The sequence below is a fragment of the Ascaphus truei genome, chromosome 1 (assembly GCF_040206685.1).
Source record: "Ascaphus truei isolate aAscTru1 chromosome 1, aAscTru1.hap1, whole genome shotgun sequence".
NCBI lineage: Eukaryota > Metazoa > Chordata > Amphibia > Anura > Ascaphidae > Ascaphus > Ascaphus truei.
The window spans coordinates 408,155,537-408,175,536 of NC_134483.1; the positions used below are offsets into that span (position 1 = coordinate 408,155,537).

The 20,000-nt window shown below is 45.4% G+C and overlaps 1 protein-coding gene across 3 annotated transcripts in view; it reads left to right on the plus strand.

The window, feature by feature from the left end:
- SH3D19 (SH3 domain containing 19) overlaps positions 1-20,000 on the plus strand; it is a 128,821-nt gene that overhangs the window by 58,493 nt on the left and 50,328 nt on the right. For all 3 annotated transcript variants that reach the window (XR_012803781.1, XM_075613593.1, XM_075613601.1), the window contains exon 2: positions 10,360-10,399. Coding sequence is in view for 2 of the 3 variants with exons in the window: in XM_075613593.1 (XP_075469708.1) it covers positions 10,360-10,399 (40 nt within the window). In the remaining variant the exon portion in view is untranslated. The remainder of the gene's footprint in view (positions 1-10,359; positions 10,400-20,000) is intronic.

A 20,000-nucleotide genomic window follows, 5' to 3' on the forward strand; every position in this document is an offset into this window, starting at 1 on the left:
CAAACTCATGCCATGTCCGTCCTGCTTACTCTCCTGATCTTTATGTAGCCCATTGACCCCCCCCCCCCCCCCCAACCTCACATCAGGTACCCTAGGGTGTCTCAAGATCTGGCTACATGTCTTAGTGTGGTGCATACCTGCTGGCAACAGGAGGGCCTGAGTCTCCCGCGGTGACATGGGGGACAACAGGACAGGTTTCTGAGGTTGTGCCTTCGTTCTCCTCAATGGTGCAGCGCCTCCATCTGGTGCAGGCTCCAGGGATATGGGGTGGAATCCCTACAGCAGAATCCCCTCCCAGGGATGAGAGATTTCAGTCTCACACTGGCTCTTTATCAATCAGAATCCTTTATTCAAGTTCTTATCAGCAGCTTATAGCAGGTACAGCAATCAGTCTCAGCCGGCTGTCTCCCTTCAGGATGTCCCTGACGCCACTCTGAGCCGAGGGCACCCAGAGTGGGTCTAGCTCTTCCCTCACCCTCTATGCAGGGTGAGAGGTATTTGGTCCACCTATGTCCCTATAGGTCTATCAGCTCCACTCCTCCCACTAGCTAGCTCCTACTCACTTGTCTCAGAACTGAACCACTAAATAGGAAATGACACTGCTCTAAGTAGCTTCAGCAGGCACCGCCCCTATGTCTCTTGATTGGACACAGTCAGGTTACCTACCTTCAATGTCTCAGGGCAAGTGCTTGAGGTGGAGGAAATCCATGATAACTACTGGCAAACCTGCCCTTACACAGGGATTACTGCCAGGAGGAGAGTAGAAATATAGCCCATAAACTTAACAGGGCTACATTTATACCAACATCATTGATAAAAGAAAATCCTTCTCTGTAATAGAGTTTCCATATTGATATTTGGAAGGGGGTTGGCTTTGCCTAATCCTCAGATCTGTTGTCCAAAACTTCCTTCATGCAATTAAAATGTTGTTTCTTAATGGGTTTGAGAGGTGCTATTTCTGCAACCTTTAGGCTGTAATAAAAGTTTATATTCCTAGCTGGTCTACAAGAAAGAAGCACAAAGAAAGCTTCCAATGTTGGTTGAGGGATGCCTGGACTGTTGGTCAAGGACTATATCTCCGAAACCTGTAAATCCATAGATGTTAGATGGCTCTTATGTAGCCCTGTTTCCCCCACTCCTCTGGGAGATTCTACCTGCTGCTACATGGTTGGTGTATGTCTGCTGCAGAGCATGCCTGTGAGGTCAGGAGACACTGAGTTGCCGCGATGATATGGGGCAACAGGACAGGCTTTCGGAGTGGTCTTTAGTTATTTACTTGTTGGTACAGCGTCACCAGCCGTGATAGGATCCTAGGGGTAGGATATCAGCTCCCATCACTGCATTCAGTCTCCCTCCTGCCCAGTAACTGACACCCGGGCAGAGGTATGGTGAACATACAGCTTTATTAGTCATCCTGTAGCAGCTCCTTCTTACAGCATAGCATACTGTCCACGGCTCCAGGAACTCAGGATGGTGCGCGCCCAGTATCATGGGCTCAGTCTTGGTGGTCTCTAGGCCAGCCGGCCTAGAGTGAGCATGCTTTCCCCGCAATGGGGAAGACTGTCAGCTCTTTCCTCACTCCATGAAGAGCAGAGGAAAAGACTCTCCCTCCTCACTCCATGGGGAGCAGAGTCAGACTACTAACTTTTAGCTACTCCCCTAGAAAGCTCTGGAAGGGGCGGGCTCATGGACTGTACCCACCTACAAGGGGTTGTACACAGGCCATGAGTCACCACCTACCTTCCTTCACTTTCAATCGAAGCAGAAGGGGGGTCACTGGCCCATAGATTAACCTGCTAATGCCTGGAACTTAACAGGACTTACATAGCAGATACACTGTGGAGAGAAACAGGTACTATGGAACATACTGTACCATGTTATATTGACCTGAATTCTAATGTATCCGGGTAATTCTACTTCTGAGACAACATATTTCAAGTTGCACTGTCTAAGTGGCAATCTAATTTTAAAATAAAGTTAACTAACAAACGATTCTGCCTTTGTGTAAACAGTAAGGCAAAAGGAAATGCATGAATGTGGATTGTAACTACGTTTTTGGGTGTCATTTTTTTAAACAAACAAGCTTATACACAAGAAGAACCACATTTTAAACTAGTTTTAAGCTTTCACAAATAAAACTGTTTGCAAATGGAAAATGTGATGTGTGTGCATGGTATGTATCTATAAATAGTTCATCAGTAGCAGCACTCACGTGATCTAGATGAACTTGCCCGCTTGCAACTGCAAGTATAAATGCAGAAACCATTCCAAAAAATAGGCACTCACAGGAACTTATAGAAAAGTGGTAGATTTTATTTAAATAAATCGACGATTAGAGAAAAGTCCCAGAGTTGATGACCTTCAAAGTGTGTGTGTGTGTGTGTGTGTGTGTGTGTGTGTGTGTGTGTGTGTGTGTGTGTGTTTTGCAGACTAAATGAGTTCTTCAATATTAGGTGATAAACTTTTTTTATTTGGACTAACAATTTATGTCATAGGACGAGTTCTGCTCTCTTCCTCAGGTCAGCAATATTAGTTTACAAAGGAATCTATGGCTAAAACAGAGGTTTGGAAAGCAGAAAAAAACACAGATTTAGATAAGGTGGGGTGACAAAGGGATGTTTGAAGAAATTGGAAGTGTAGTAAAAGGGTGACAAATAACAGCATGAAGGGGGAAGGGGATGCTGCAGGGGGGGGGGTGATGTTGTGGATAAGAACATTGGCAGGGAGGCAGGCTAGGGTGACCATTTGCCCCGGTTTTGCCGGGAAAGTCCCGGTTTTTCGTGTGCTGTACCGGTTGCCGGACCGTCCCAGGAATGTCCCGGTTTTTTGTGTGGGCGGCGGTGCGCAGGGGGTGGGCGGTGCGCGGCGGCGGGGATGAAGAGGATGCAGCAGTCCGGCAAGTATTTTTTCTTACTGCCAGGGGTTGGGCTTCTGCAGAAACATGCCGGGCAGCAGGGGATTGGATGGAGAATGCTGGGGGGCGGGGGATTGGTCAAGGTAGGAGTATGCCGGGGGGCGGGGCTTTGGCTCTCCCCGGCTTTCCGTCCCCGGCACTCTGGCCCTCCCTCTGGCTCCTCGGCAACCCAGCTCTATCCCTCTCTCCCCGACTCTCTCCCTCACTCCCCCGGCTCTCTCCCTAACTCCCCCGGCTCTCTGCCTAACTCCCCCGGCTCTGTCCCTCCCCCGGCACCCCGGCTCTCTCCCTCACTCCCCCGGCTCCCCCCCCTCCCTCCCCCGGCAACCCGGCTCTCTCCTTCAATCCCACGGCACTCCCCCGGAAACCCAGATCTCTCTTTCAATCCCCCGTCACTCCCCCGGCACCCTCCCCCTCCTCACTCCCCCGGCAACCCGGCTCTCTCCCTCACTCCCCCGGCTCTCTCCCTCACTCCCCCGGCACCCCGGCTCCCCCCTGCCTCCGCCGAACCCGCAGCCGCTGCCGCCGGTAGGCATATGGGGGGGATGCTGCTGGGGGGGAGGAGGAGGAGATGCTGCAGGGGGGGGAGGAGGAAAGGGAGATGCTGCAGGGGGGGAGGAGGAGAGGGAGATGCTGCGGGGGGGAGGAGGAGAGGGAGATGCTGCAGGGATGGAGGAGGAGAGGGAGATGCTGCAGGGGGGGGAGGAGGAGAGGGAGATGCTGCGGGGGGGAGGAGGAGAGGGAGATGCTGCAGGGATGGAGGAGGAGAGGGAGATGCTGCGGAGGGGAGGAGGAGAGGGAGATGCTGCGGAGGGGAGGAGGAGAGGGAGATGCTGCGGGGGGAGGATGAGAGGGAGATGCTGCAGAGGGGGGAGGAGGAGAGGGAGATGCTGCAGAGGGGGGAGGAGGAGAGGGAGATGCTGCGGGGGGGGGGGGAAGAGAGAGAGATGTTGCAGGGGGGCAGAGGTGGAAGATGCGGGGGAGAAATGTAAGTGGGGGGGAGAGGCTGCTTATGCTGGAAACGTTGCGAGTGTGTGAGTGTGACAGTGTGTGAGTGTGACAGTGTGTGAGTGTGACAGTGTGTGGGTGTGACAGTGTGTGGGTGTGACAGTGTGTGGGTGTGACAGTGTGTGGGTGTGACAGTGTGTGGGTGTGACAGTGTGTGGGTGTGACAGTGTGTGAGTGTGACAGTGTGTGAGTGTGACAGTGTGTGTTTGTGACAGTGTGTGTTTGTGACAGTGTGTGTTTGTGACAGTGTGTGTTTGTGACAGTGTGTGTGTGTGAGTGTGACAGTGTGTGAGTGTGACAGTGTGTGAGTGTGACAGTGTGTGAGTGTGACAGTGTGTGAGTGTGACAGTGTGTGTGTGTGTGTGTGTGTGTGTGTGTGTGTGTGTGTGTGTGTGTGTGTGTGTGTGTGTGTGTGACGGTGTGTGTGTGAGAAAGTGTGTGTGTGAGAAAGCGTGACGGTGTGTGTGTGAGAAAGTGTGACGGTGTGTGCGAGAGTGTGACGGTGTGTGCGAGAGTGTGACGGTGTGTGCGAGAGGGGGAGGGGGAGGAGAGAAGGGGGTGAGATAGAGGAGGAGGGGGAGAGGAGAGAGAAGGGGGGAGGGAGGGGGCGATCAATCGATCCGTGGGGGGGTGATGTGAGATACAGGGGGGGGGATGTTTAAACCAAAATCATTACAAAATATATTCACAGTGTTTATTCAAAAGTATGAGTTAATTATTATTTATTACCCCCACTGCTTTACACGTCAATTTTGCGATTTACCCCTGTCGAACATGTCATCCAGATAGGGGTTCCCCGAAATAATACTTAAAGGGTTCCTCCAAACTAAAAAGGTTGGGAATCACTGCTCTATACACACAAACACACACTGCAGGCCCCACCTCTATACACACAAACACACACACACTTCAGGACCCATCTCAGTGTGTGTGAGTGTGACAGTGTGTGTGTGAGTGTGACAGTGTGTGAGTGTGACAGTGTGTGTGTGTGAGTGTGACTGTGTGTGTGAGTGTGACAGTGTGAGTGTGACAGTGTGTGTGTGAGTGTGACAGTGTGTGTGTGAGTGTGACAGTGTGTGTGTGAGTGTGACAGTGTGTGTGTGAGTGTGAGAGTGTGACAGTGAGTGTGACAGTGAGTGTGACAGTGAGTGTGACAGTGAGTGTGACAGTGAGTGTGACAGTGAGTGTGACAGTGAGTGTGACAGTGAGTGTGACAGTGAGTGTGACAGTGAGTGTGACAGTGAGTGTGACAGTGAGTGACTGTGTGTGTGTGTGACTGTGTGTGTGTGTGACTGTGTGTGTGTGTGACTGTGTGTGTGTGTGACTGTGTGTGTGTGTGACTGTGTGTGTGTGTGACTGTGTGTGTGTGTGACTGGGTGTGTGTGTGACTGTGGGTGACGGTGTGTGCGAGAGTGACGGTGTGTGTGTGTGTGACGGTGTGTGCGAGAGTGACGGTGTGTGCGAGAGTGACGGTGTGTGCGAGAGTGACGGTGTGTGCGAGAGTGACGGTGTGTGCGAGAGTGACGGTGTGTGCGAGAGTGACGGTGTGTGCGAGAGTGACGGTGTGTGCGAGAGTGACGGTGTGTGCGAGAGTGACGGTGTGTGCGAGAGTGACGGTGTGTGCGAGAGTGACGGTGTGTGCGAGAGTGACGGTGTGTGCGAGAGTGACGGTGTGTGCGAGAGTGACGGTGTGTGCGAGAGTGACGGTGTGTGCGAGAGTGACGGTGTGTGCGAGAGTGACGGTGTGTGCGAGAGTGACGGTGTGTGCGAGAGTGACGGTGTGTGCGAGAGTGACGGTGTGTGCGAGAGTGACGGTGTGTGCGAGAGTGACAGTGTGACGGTGTGTGCGAGAGTGACAGTGTGACGGTGTGTGCGAGAGTGACAGTGTGACGGTGTGTGCGAGAGCATGTATACAGAAACACACACTGCAGTCAGCGTTGCCACCTTCTATTGAAGGCTAACCCGGAGATAACATTTTTTAGATCTTTTTATTATATATTTATTTATCTTGCCTTTGGCTGTATCCTCCCCTCCAAATTCCGTCAACATGGCTGCCCGACGTCACATAATGCACATTGCCATAACAACGAGCCGCTCCGTGACGTCACGCGGCATCAAGTTGACATGACAACGGGATGCATTATGGTGACGAGGCATCATGTAATGCCACATTGTCATGGCAACATGTCACCGCCTGACGTTAGTGTCTTGTTGTCATGGCAACGGGGGGGGGGGTGACGTGATGTACATTGTTTTATAAATAATATTTTAAAGTGTCCCGGTTTTTCATTTTGAAAATCTGGTCACCCTAAGGCAGGCAGAATAATTACAAACAATTGTGATCGTGTGTGGGAAACCCCATGTCTGCATTAAGTCCTCTTGTTTTGGTGTCAGAGTCTTATCTTTCTGAGTTCAAAAGTTTTCCGTTCTTGGGTGCGTTTAAACATTCCATTGAGGATTTAGATTTTTTACTCATTTGTGGAATCTTTAAACATTTTAAAGATGTACTTTCCCAAGTGTATAACATTAATATACTATAGGTGATGCCTAGCTCAGTGTAAATAAAGTAACTTTGTTTTTAGTAAGCTCTATGAATAGGAAGAATTTCAGCAATCATCATGGTTTCCTTTCTGTGAGGGGTAAACTTCCTGAATGACTGCATTCCTACAGAGCTCTTTGACCAATTTTGTTGTTTCCAATCAGAAGTGTGCAAATGTATAACCCATCCCTCTGTTCCCCTGCCTCCCCCTGCTTTTGGAAGCTGCTGTTTCCATCTCTGTGATTTGAACTCTCATTCCCTTTTTCTCATGCATGCCGTTCTGCGCTGTGTGGGAAGTCCAATTGGGAATATAAGCATTACAGGGTTCCTGAAAGCTCAGAGAATTATATATCCTGGAAACAGTGGGAAGAGCAATGGACCATATTGGGGTTTCTTTCACTTATAGACATCGGTAAGATACTTCCATAAAGAAATGCATAGGGCAAGGCATGTTTACTGATTTTAATTATGCTTCCTTGTCTAAAACAAAAATCCAAAGTTGTACTTTATTAAAAAAAATACAGTGTAAGCTTCCATCATAGAAGTGTTAAGTAGAATATATGTGAATTTTAGTATGTTGCTTATTTGTGATGTCACTTATGTCACTAGTGCTGGGGGGGATGCAGTTTATTGCAAACAAAGTAAAGATACGTGTATGAAATGGGGATGGGTGTCATTCACGCATTGTCACAAATGGTACTGTATATCCATTCAAGGTAGTGGTACACTTTATGCTGCAAAGTCTGTTTAGCAAATGATGCCCTATGTGTTTTGCTTTAGAACAGTTCACACTGTGTTGTGGTTTGTCTGAGAATTCTCAAACATTAATGTTTTGGAAACTGTTCACAGCCTCGATTGGTAATAGCGCTGTGTGTGTGTTCAGAGGAGTGTTCTGTTGATCGCTTGTTTCTATTGTTTTCTAATCTTCCTTCATCCCCATTGCAGAGTTCTAGTAGTTGTATCAGCCTTTTCGTAGATTTCTGAACATGCTTGTTCACACAAAAACAACCAGTAACTTTGTAATGGTCAGCTGTGTGCATAACACTTTGAATCTACCCATTGGAGTAATAAATAAATATATGTGTACACACATACTCATGCTGTAGCTACCTTATTCGATGTCATGTTTGTGAATGATCCTTTTCAGATCTCCAAAACACATTTGAGGTCTTGAAAACTAATGTACAGTACTGCATCCATGGAGAACATGCTTGTTAAACAAGATCTATTTCTGCCTGCAGGAAACATACTTTCATGGCCAAAAATTAACAAAGACTTATTTACTTTAGAAGAAAACCTTCATATTTCACCTTGTTTTGAGGTGGGTCGCAGCGAGTTGCCTACTGACATTGATGGCAGAATGTGGATAAAGCCACTAGTGCACTACAGGTGATATATGATATTATTAAAGATTCATTTTAAAAAAAGGAACATTTTAACAAGCGATTTATAGGATATGCGGTTTGTCGGCAAACCATCCTGAGACTCTTGGGGATGACGGAGTTAAACTTTCCTATAAACGATTAGGTATTTGCTCAGCTGTATAGTGCATTTCCAGATGTTGCTCCCCCTCTAACTGTTGCTGAACGTGGCCAACCATGATTAATGGAATAAGCTTTTTTTTTTTCCTCCTTTTTGTGGTTTCTTTTCCCCCCCCCATGTATTTTGAGAGCTGCAGTGGTAGTCTGCGACTGACCTATAGCTGAGGTTACAGCGGCGCGGAAACTGTCTCCTCAGCATGTTTTTTGTACCTAATTTTAGATCTTGCATTGTTCAGCGCAGAACCAGGCGCTTTGTAAAAACGTTGGCACCGTGGGACATTGCCCGGGCAGGGGCCAGTGGAAAGATACTACCAATCCCTTTGCATGTTGCATGTTTTCTGCTGTGAAACAGGGGCGCAAAGATTATACGGAGGCGCTACCTCCGTGAAAGGTAGCAGAGTAAGTATATTTGGCCATATAAAAAGAAAAAACTGACTCGTGCTGCCTATTGGGGTTGGAATACAAAACATTTTATTAGCTACTTATCGGAGGAGCACAGGAAGCATGTGTGCTGTTCGGACAAGTGTAGATTGCAAAGGATAGTTAACTGGGATTTCATTTTTAAAGCAATAGGAGTGTTGGAATAGGATTTATGTGTTGTATTCTTTACGTGGCACATAACTGCAATGGTCAAGTAAGTAACGCTGCTGTTTCAAAAACATCATGTCAAATTCACTGGTATACTCATTGCTTCAGCTTCTGGGCTGTTTATGGTTTACTGTAACATAGTGTTTGGAAAATTCTGCTAATCGGGCTGTAGCTGGTATGGCAGACAGGCATGGATGGATATGAATCACACAGCAAGCAGATGTCGCTCATAAATACGTTTTCTGCATATCAGCTTAGCTGCCTGTATTCTGGGTGACGGCTTTTGTTTAGCGTACTGCCTTCAATGGTGTGCTGTACGTGTTACATGCCAGAGAAACGGTCACCCTTTCCCGGCTCCATAGTGCATCATGTAATCTAAAATACATAGACTGGTATATTGTATTGCTTTGTCTTCTTTGAAAGGACTTGAGTAGCACTATGCAAATTATTGATAAAAACTTTAATATAGGACAGTGGAATGCATTCCTGAGCTGTCGATGATGTTTGAGGAAGGCACATGATCTTCAAGCATCTTCACGGCATATATACTAGGTGAATTGTTAATAGTTGAAGGAATTAATTTGCTAGAATATGTACCTTGAATCCAGGGAAACCATTGATGGAATCATGTCAGTTGAATGTTCCTGCTCATTGAATTCTAAAAACTTCAGACACACTAAGATTTTGAGGAAGCAGTGGCAAACTGAGAATTCAATAGATCAGGATTATCCTTATTGCACTTTGCATCAATTGTTAATGATCATATACAGGACCTCACCACATGCGCTGTTGATTTAGTATATTTATACACACACACACAAACACACACACTGGGCCTTGATCTAATTAAAAATCCTTCTTCACCACTGTGTTGGCAGTAATATTAGCACCATGAACTATAGTAGAAAGTTGCTTAAGGATTTAAAAAAGAAAAACAGCGCAAAACCTCAGAGTGTCGAGGCACCTGCTCCTGCTGGTACCCTCGGTCCTGGTACCCTCTGTCCTGGTCCGCTCGACTTGCTCCATCTCGATGGGTTAGTTGTTAGGTAGTCCCTCTGGTGTTGACAAGAACCCTGGTTACATGCTACAGGTATCTCCTCGTGATAGTCTCCACTTTGTATTTATTGTTCACTACTAAATATTTAGAGGTTTTTTTATTTCTTAATATCACTATCTGGTGCGTGTTTTTTCTTTCCGCTTAAGGGTGTTAAATTGTTTTTTATGGACCACCACTATAGTCTTCTGGGACCACGAGCAGTCCAGAGAGCACATATATGAGAACACCTGCAATAGCTCAAAATAACTCTGTTTTGTCAATTTGTATGTGTTTTCCTATCTTAATTTAATCTTAATGGTGCTTCATACTGTATATTCCTGCATCCGAACAGTGTTTGCTGTACACTATAATAGATGGTTATATCAATAATGATTTTTGTGGAACATTCTACATCGTTATCGCTTGTATCATCACCATTCTCTGTGATCCTCTTCTAGGCCATTTGTACTATATCACTATGACATTCTTATGTTGGAACCAACATAGACATCTGTAGTTTGTTGACCTTCTATTTTATGGCAGCAGAATGCCAGGGGGGTGTTTTCCGCCATGTAAGTGAAAACAGCTGAAGAGATGGAAATTCCTTAGTAATTAAAATTAAACAACGGCAGCTTCAGGGATAAGAGGAAATGAGAACAAAATAAACTTTCAAAAAAAATGTTTTATTTGGATTTTTTCATGATGTGTGTTTTTTTTTTCCTTCTCATTTCAGAACGCCCAGAAAGAAATAAACCAGAGCACCGTTTTCCTGGGTAAGAACGCTGTACATCAATTAATTCTAAAGCTATGAAAACAGATTGTATCACTTTGATTGAACATTGTTGGTGTTATCCACTCATCTGAGGCAGTACATTCAGGATTTGCTTTGTGCTTGCTGCCAATCTGCGAGTCACAGGTATTGGATATTGAGATAATCGTTTTGAGTGAACTAGAACATAGAAGCATAAGCCCTCCACTTTACGTCCTGTATAAGGAGGACTATAGTCAAAGTTTCAGATCCCTGGTGTGCAGAAATGTACATAAGTACTTTAATGCTGCCTTGGCCTTTTCATTTTGAACATATCTTCCAATTGTTTTCATTAGAGAAAAAACAGAGGTAAAACAAAGAATATTGTATTTGCTATTGTGATAATTTGTGGAGTTATACTTTCATTTGAAAAAGCATACCTTAAGGAATGACACAAGCTTAAAGAGGTATGACACATGTTATGTGGGAATCAGAGGTTTCATAAGTAAACTCCTAACAGCCATTGCTGCTAGCAGCCATGCTTTTAAGCAGATATGCTTTTAAGTATATATGTTTCAAGTATTTATGAAGTTTAAAAAGGAAGTTCAAAAAGAAGTGGAAAAGTGGACAACACCTACTGCTTCTGATTCCTGCTTTTGATCTACGTTGGAAAGGAGGATCTCATCTATCTAAGACTGCACATCTCAACACTTAACTATTGCTGTGATGCCGCCTTTATTTTTTATATTTGCTGCAACCGCACTTATTTTCAAATTATGCACTTCCTTCCACCAGTCTCCTTATGTCTCTAACTCTATTCATATATCTCCATCTCTCCTTTCTTCCCCACTTCTCAGTTCACATGAACTCCTTTCTTACCTGCGTCCTCTGTCACCACACAGCTATACCTCCTGCACTAAAACACACCCCTACAAATCATCCTCACACATCCTCTTTCTATCCATGCTTCTCCTCCTTGCTTCTGGGGATATCTCTCCCAATCCTGGTCCCTGCCTTATTTCTACATGCTCTCGTCCTCGCCTCCCACATACAACTTCTACTCCTTCTGGTGTTAACCCCTCCAACCTCATACCCATCCCCTGCCACCCTCCCTCCTCTCTCCCTTTCTCCTGTGCCCTTTGGAATGCTCGCTCCCTCTCTAACAAGTTCCTCTCTGTGCATGACTTCTTTCTCTCTCACTCCCTGCTTCTCTTTGCTATAACTGAGACCTGGCTCACTCAGTCTGACTCTGCTCTGGAAGCTGCCCTCTCTTATGGTGGCCTTTCCTTCTCCCACACTCCGCGCCTTGATGGCAGGGGTGGAGGTGTGGGGCTCCTGCTCTCATCTCTCTGCCGTTACCGAACTATTCCTATTCCCCCCTCTCTTGCCTTTCCCTCCTTTGAGGTTCACACTGTCCAGATCTTCTCTCCTCTCCCTGTTCATGTGGCGGTCATGTATCGCCCACCTACCTCTACTCATCCCCCTTCTGCCTTTCTCTCTCACTTTGAATCCTGGCTCTCTTTCTTCCTCTCCTCAGACTCCCCTGTTCTTCTCCTTGGGGACTTCAATTGCCACATTGATGACCCCTCTCTCCCTTGGGCTTCCCGCTTTCTTTCTCTAACCTCTTCTTTTGGCCTTCAACAGTGGACTGCAGCCAGCACCCACAAGGATGGCCACTACTTAGACCTGGTTTTCACTAAAAATATCTCTCTCTCTGATTTCTCCATTTCCCCTTTTCCTCTCTCTGACCATCACCTCATCTCATTCTCTCTATCTCGCTTCTCAACTTCTCCACCTCCATCTACACCCCGGTTCTGCAGAAACCTGCGCTCTATTCACTTACCTGACTTTGAGTCCACGTTACACTCCTCCCTCTCCTCTCTCAGATCTGCTACAGACCCTGACAAACTGGTCAGGAACTACAACTCTGCCTTGTCCTCCTCTCTTGATCTACATGCCCCGCTTTCTCTCTGCCGCACTCGCCCTTTTAACCCTAGACCCTGGCTAAATTCCCACACGCGCATGCTGCGTTCCTCCACTCGTTCCTCTGAACGCCTCTGGAGGAAATCTCATACTCTCGCAGACTTCCTTCACTACAAATTTATGCTATCCTGTTTCAACTCTGCCCTCTCGCAAGCTAAACAAGCCTACTTTTCTTCACTAATCAACATGCACAAGTCTAACCCACGCCGACTGTTCTCTGTCTTTGATACTCTACTCAAACCACCCTCCGCTGCCTCTCCTTCCTCCATCTCCGCTCAGGACTTTGCTGACTATTTTAAGGAAAAGGTGGAATCCATACGTCAGAACATCCCCTCTGTTTCTTCCTCCCATCCTACACCTCTTCCTAACTCTCCTCCTGCCTTCCTTGACTCTTTTTCCACTGTCTCAGAGGAGGATGTGTCGCTGTTGATCGCCTCTTCTCCCTCTACCACTTGCCCTCTTGACCCCATTCCCTCCCATCTCCTAAAACCTCTTGCTCCTACTATAATCCCTACGCTCACGCACATTTTTAACTCCTCCCTCTGCTCTGGAACCTTTCCATCCTCCTTCAAACATGCAACAGTCATACCATTACTCAAAAACAGCAAGCTTGACCCTACCTGTCTTTCTAACTATCGGCCTGTCTCCCTCCTGCCTTTTGCCTCTAAACTCCTTGAACGTCTTGTATTCGCTCGCTTGCTCCATTTTCTCAACACCTATTCTCTCCTAGACCCTCTACAATCTGGCTTCCGTACTGCTCACTCCACGGAAACAGCCCTCACTAAAATAACTGACGACCTCCATGCTGCCAAAGACAGAGGTCATTACACTCTGCTCATATTACTCGACCTCTCTGCAGCATTTGACACCGTGGACCACCCTCTTCTCCTTCACATTCTCCATACTCTTGGCATTCGGAACAAAGCTCTATCCTGGATCTCATCCTACCTCTCCCATCGTACTTTCAGTGTCTCTTCTGCTAATACCTCCTCCTCCTCTATTGATCTCTCTGTGGGGGTACCCCAGGGCTCTGTCCTGGGACCTCTTCTCTTTTCTCTGTATACACTCTCTCTAGGTGACCTAATAACATCTTTTGGGTTTAATTATCACCTCTATGCTGACGACACACAAATATATTTCTCAACACCCGACCTTACACCTACTGTACAAACCAAAGTTTCTGAATGTCTCTCTGCTATATCATCCTGGATGGCCCTCCGCCGCCTTAAACTCAACATGGCTAAAACAGAGCTCCTCATACTTCCTCCCAAACCTGGCCCTACTACCTCCTTCCACATTACTGTTGGAACTACGATCATTCACCCAGTAGCCCAAGCACGCTGCCTTGGGGTCACACTCGACTCCTCTCTCACATTTGCCCCTCACATTCAAAACATTTCTAAAACCTGTCGCTTTTTCCTCCGCAATATAACAAAGATACGCCCTTTCCTCTGTTGCTCGACTGCTAAAACTCTGACTCAGGCCCTCATTCTCTCCCGTCTTGATTACTGTAACCTCCTGCTGTCCGGCCTTCCTGCCTCTCACCTGTCTCCCCTACAATCTATCCTTAACGCTGCTGCCAGAATCACTCTACTCTTTCCTAGATCTGTCTCAGCATCTCCCCTCATGAAATCGCTCTCCTGGCTTCCGATCAAATCCCGCATCTCACACTCCATTCTTCTCCTCACTTTTAAAGCTTTACACTCTTCTGCCCCTCCTTACATCTCAGCCCTAATTTCTCGTTATGCACCATCCAGACTCTTGCGTTCTTCTCAAGGATGTCTTCTTTCTACACCCTTTGTATCTAAAGCCCTCTCCCGCCTTAAACCTTTTTCATTGACTGCCCCTCACCTCTGGAATGCCCTTCCCCTCAGTACCCGACTAGCACCCTCTCTATCCACCTTTAAGACCCACCTTAAGACACACTTGCTTAAAGAAGCATATGAATAGGACTGTGGCTATTCTGAACACATGGCACATAAAGCTTGGCCCCCTGCAGATGCACTTACCAGAACTCCCTCCTACTGTCTCTGTACGTTCTCCCTACCTACCAATTAGACTGTAAGCTCCTCGGAGCAGGGACTCCTCTTCCTTAATGTCTAAAGCACTTATTCCCATGATCTGTTATTTATATTATCTGTTATTTATTGGATTACCACATGTATTACTGCTGTGAAGCGCTATGTACATTAATGGCGCTATATAAATAAAGACATTACAATACAATACTGTGCTTTTAAACCTCAGTCCTGCTGCTGGTTCAAAATGTTGTTCTTTTTTTATTTAACCATTTGTAAACACGTTTCCTCAATATATGTATAGGTGTTGTTACAGTGTTGCAATGCTCTGACAGTATTAACTTGATACATTCACATAAGTATCTACTCAAGATTCCATATTTATAGGACAATCGAAACGATCATAATACTTTAATGAACAATCCTTTATTAAACAAGTCAACGTGCAAGAATGGGCCTACCCAGAAAGGAAAATGGTTAACTCCAGTATCTATGTCCCTTCGAAAAGGAGGAGGCAATATTACCCTCACTTTCCCAAAAGGAGGAGGCAATATTACCCTCACTTTCCCAAAAGGAGGAGGCAATATTACCCTCACTTTCCCAAAAGGAGGAGGCAATATTACCCTCACTTTCCCAAAAGGAGGAGGCAATATTACCCTCACTTTCCCAAAAGGAGGAGGCAATATTATCCTCACTTTCCCAAAAGGAGGAGGCAATATTACCCTCACTTTACCAAAGGTAGATGCAACTATTATAAATCTCCCAAGTACAGCAGTTATTTCAGTCAATGAGCCTGGTTTTAAAGAACACATGAAGCAGGAAATAGTTGAACATGTGTGTATAACGAAATGCTTTTATTTGTGCGAGCTTTCGAGATACACTGATCTCTTCTTCCGGCGATGTTACAATGAATGAAGCAAGGATTACTTAAAAACAGTGTCTCTTGGAATGTTATCTGTGCTGGTCCTTCCCCCGATGTGGATGTGTTTTATGGCTAGAGGTGTCAAAGGGTTACTGAAAGCAAGTGAAGAAAGAGTGTGTATGTGTATCAGTGTGAATAAGAATGAATGGAGAGCCCACAGTATAAACAGTGCTCTACACAAGGTGTGTGTGGAGTGAGAGGGGATATAAATGGTGTGGGTGGGTGTGGAAATGTGAGAGTTTGTAGCACAACTAAAAGTGTGTGTGGATACTATGTGGTCCCTATTGGTGTATAGGGATGGAAAAATAAGGGGTATTAGTATGTGTGAGAGACAGCTGTGTGTGCATATATATAGCACAGTATGTACAGACATGGCCTTTAGCGCTCATGGGAAGAGAGTTCGCTAGTGTCAGTAATGACTCATAAAATTTCGATCTCTGTTTAGGCCACTGCTAAGTGTCCCGAACAGTTGCATAAATTTGTATTCATGCAACCGTCTCTCTTTCGGGGTTTTAAGATTACCTTTGAGTATGGCAACCCTCAGATCGTTCATCTTATGGCCAGAGTCAGAGAAATGTTCGCCAACAGGACTGTCTCTTGTTCCGCGTGTGATGCTGTGGCGATGCAGGTTCATTCTCTTGTTTAGCCCCTGTCCTGTCTCACCTATGTAGTAGCAGCCCCCTGGGCATTTCATGCACATGATGAGGTACACGACATTGCTGGAGGAACAGGTGAACCCTCCTCTGATTTTGTATTCCCGATTCTTGTGTGGTATTTGTATTGTGTCCGCTGTGTAGAGCATTGCGCAGGTTTTGCATCTTGGGTCCTGGCATGGTTTTGTCCCGCATTCAGTTGTACTGCTGAATACTTTACTCCTCACCATAATATTCTTGAGATTATGGGGTTGTCTGTATGATAATAAGGGTGCTTCAGGGAAGACCCGTTGCAGTCTTGTATCTTCCTGGATAATACATATACATATATATATATCAGAATAAATGAGTTCTTCGGTATTAGGTGATACCTTTTTTTATTGGACTAACAATTTATGTCATAGGACAAGCTTTCGAGAGTTCTCCTCTCTTCTTCAGGTCAGCAATACTGATATACAAAGGATTCTATGGCTAAAACAGTGTTGAGAAACAAAAAAAAAAAAACAAGAGATATGTACTATAGATAAGGTAGGGTGTTAAAAGTGTTTGAAGCCAGGAGACGGTGACAAGGGAAGGTGGGAGGGGGAGGGATGCTGGGGGGGGGGGTGGGGGAGAGAAAGTGTTGATAAGAATGGAGGCAAGCAGGATAATTACAAACAATTTTGATAGGGTGTGAGAAAACCCATGTCCGCATTAAGTCCTTTGGTTTTGCTGTCAAAGAGTCTTATCATTCTGAGTTCAAATGTTTTCAGTTCTTGGGTGCGTTTAAATATTCCATTGAGGATTTTGATTTTTAAATCATTTATGGAATGATCTGGTTGTGAGAAGTGATGTCCCACAGGTGAGCAGTATCGTCCTTCTTCGTGATGGAGTATAGAGTGTCTGTGCATATTCATTCTTTCTTGTAGTTTTTGGCTGGTTTCCGTAATGTAGCAACCTTGGTCACATTTGTTGCATTGAATCATGTACACTATATTCCTGAATGTGCAGCTGTATGATCCTTTAACATTGAATGTTCTATGGTTGTGACTGGCTGTGGGATCTTGGCATATATGTTTCCAGAGTTTGCAACGTTGGTTGTTGCACAGTTTTGTGCCATTATCAGTGTCTTTAAAATCGTCCCACCACCAAACTGGATCTAATCCAATTATTCTCAGACCTAGAAGAATTCTTCAGGAGACTACGACTGAAAGAATACTTCCACAAAAAAGAGAGCACCCCCATGACGACAGAGAACAACAAGAAGAAGAAGAACGCATACTTCACACCACCAACAGGACGCAACGTCATACTTGACGGCTACATACAGAGCTTAAGATCACAAGTTTCCTCACTAGCATCAACACAGCAGAAAAAAACAATGTACAACCTATCCCCATGGAGAGATCTGCTATCAAGGAACTGCGAAATAACCACAACATCACCATCAAACCAGCAGATAAAGGAGGCGCAGTGGTGCTTATGAACACAAATGAATACATAGAAGAAGGCAATAGACAACTCACAGCCAACACCTACTACAAGAAACTCACGCACGATCCAACCCAGGAATATACAAAGCAACTCATGAATCTCATTCAAACATTCCCTAACCACCTGCAACCACAATTGAAGCAACTAATACCTGACAACCCAGGAGTTGGGATCTTCTACATGCTTCCCAAAATCCACAAACCAGGAAACCCCGGCAGACCTATTATAACAGGTATGGATACACTCACGGAACAAATATCAGGCTTAGTGGAGAATATCTTCAAACCTTTAGTTAGAAGCACCAACAGCTTCATACAAGATACCACAGATTTTCTCAACAATCTTAACAACATCAACCAACTACAGGCATACCCCGCTTTAAGTACACTCACTTTAAGTACACTCGCGAGTAAGTACATATCGCCCAATAGGCAAACGGCAGCTCACGCATGCGCCTGTCATAACGTCCTGAACAGCAATACCAGCTCCCTACCTGTACCGAAGCTGTGCGCAAGCAAGGAGACTATAGAGCCTGTTACAAATGCGTTATTTACATCAGTTATGCATGTAAATGACAATTTCAGTACAGTACATGCATCGATAAGTGGGAAAAGGTAGTGCTTCACTTTAAGTACATTTTCGCTTTACATACATGCTCCGGTCCCATTGCGTACGTTAATGCGGGGTATGCCTGTACCATCCAACACACTGCTAGTTACCATGGATGTAGAATCCCTTTACAGCAACATCCCCCACAAGGATGGTATTGAGGCATGCCTGCATTTCCTTACAACATCTCCCCTGGATCAGAAATACAGCGCTGATGTAATTACCAAACTGATAGAATACATCCTCACACACAACTACTTCAGCTTCAACAAGGAAATGTACCTACAACTAATGGGGACTGCAATGGGTACCAAGATGGCACCGCAATATGCCAATCTTTTCATGGCAAATCTTGAACAAAGATTCCTAACTACATGCCCCCACAAACCCTACAAATACTTCAGATACATTGATGACCTGTTTATAATATGGACAGAGGGTGAAGAAAACCTAAAACAATTCCACGAGTCCCTAAACTCATTCCATCCATCAATTAAACTCAAAATGGATTATTCGGCAAACCTAGTAAACTTTCTAGATCCAACAGTAACACTGAAAGATGGCAAACTACACACCTCTGTATACAAGAAACCAACAGACAGATGCAGTTACTTCCACAACTCCAGCTTCCATCCCACTCATACAAAACAAGGTATCATACACAGCCAGGCTATAAGATACCACCGCATATGCTCTGACACTGAAGACAGAAACGGGCATCTCACAACCCTGACCGAATCGTTCAGACAGAAGGGATACAAACCAAAGACCATTGCCAAAACTATTACATCAGCACTAAAAGCCCCACGAGAACACCTGCTACAATACAGACAGAAAGAACCTACCACACGCATACCACTAGTGACCACATACAACCCTACCCTAGCGGGTATACGAAAAATAATCAAAGATCTGCAACCCATACTGACAGAGGATGCGACATTAAAAGAAATCTTTCCCAAACCTCCCATTCTTGCCTTCCGGCAACCACCAAACCTCAAACAGAAATTAGTCAGCAGAAAACTTCACAACGATTTTAAAGACACTGATAATGGAACAAAACCGTGCAACAACAAACGTTGCAAACTCTGCAAACATATATGCCAAGATCCCACAGCCAGTCAAAACCATAGAACATTCATTGTTAAAGGATCATACAGCTGCACATCCAGGAATATAGTGTACAGGCATACCCCGGTTAAAGGACACTCACTTTAAGTACACTCGCGAGTAAGGACATATCGCCCAATAGGTAAACGGCAGCTCACGCATGCGCCTGTCAGCACGTCCTGAACAGCAATGCCGGCTCCCTACCTGTACCGAAGCTGTGCGCAAGCGGGGAGACTATAGAGCCTGTTACAAATTAGTTATTTACATCAGTTATGCACGTATATGACGATTGCAGTACAGTACATGCATCGATAAGTGGGAAAAAAGGAAGTGCTTCACTTTAAGTACATTTTTGCTTTACATACATTCTCCGATCCCATTGCGTACATTAATGTGGGGGTATGCCTGTATATGTTTCAGTGCAATAAATGTGACCAAGGTTGCTACAATGGGGAAACCAGCCAAAAACTACAAGGAAGAATGAATATGCACAGACACTCTATACTCCATCACGAAGAAGGAAGATACTGCTCACCTGTGGGACATCACTTGTCACAACCAGATCATTCCATAAATGATTTAAAAATCAAAATCCTCAATGGAATGTTTAAACGCACCCAAGAATGGAAAACATTTCAACTCAGAATGATAAGACTCTTTGACACCAAAACCAAAGGACTTAATGCGGACATGGGTTTTCTCACACCCTATCAAAATTGTTTGTAATTATCCTGCTTGCCTCCATTCTTATCAACACTTTCTTTCCCCCCCCCCCCAGCATCCCTCTCCCTCCCACCTTCCCTTGTCACCATCCCCTGGCTTCAAACACTTTTAACACCCTACCTTATCTACAGTACA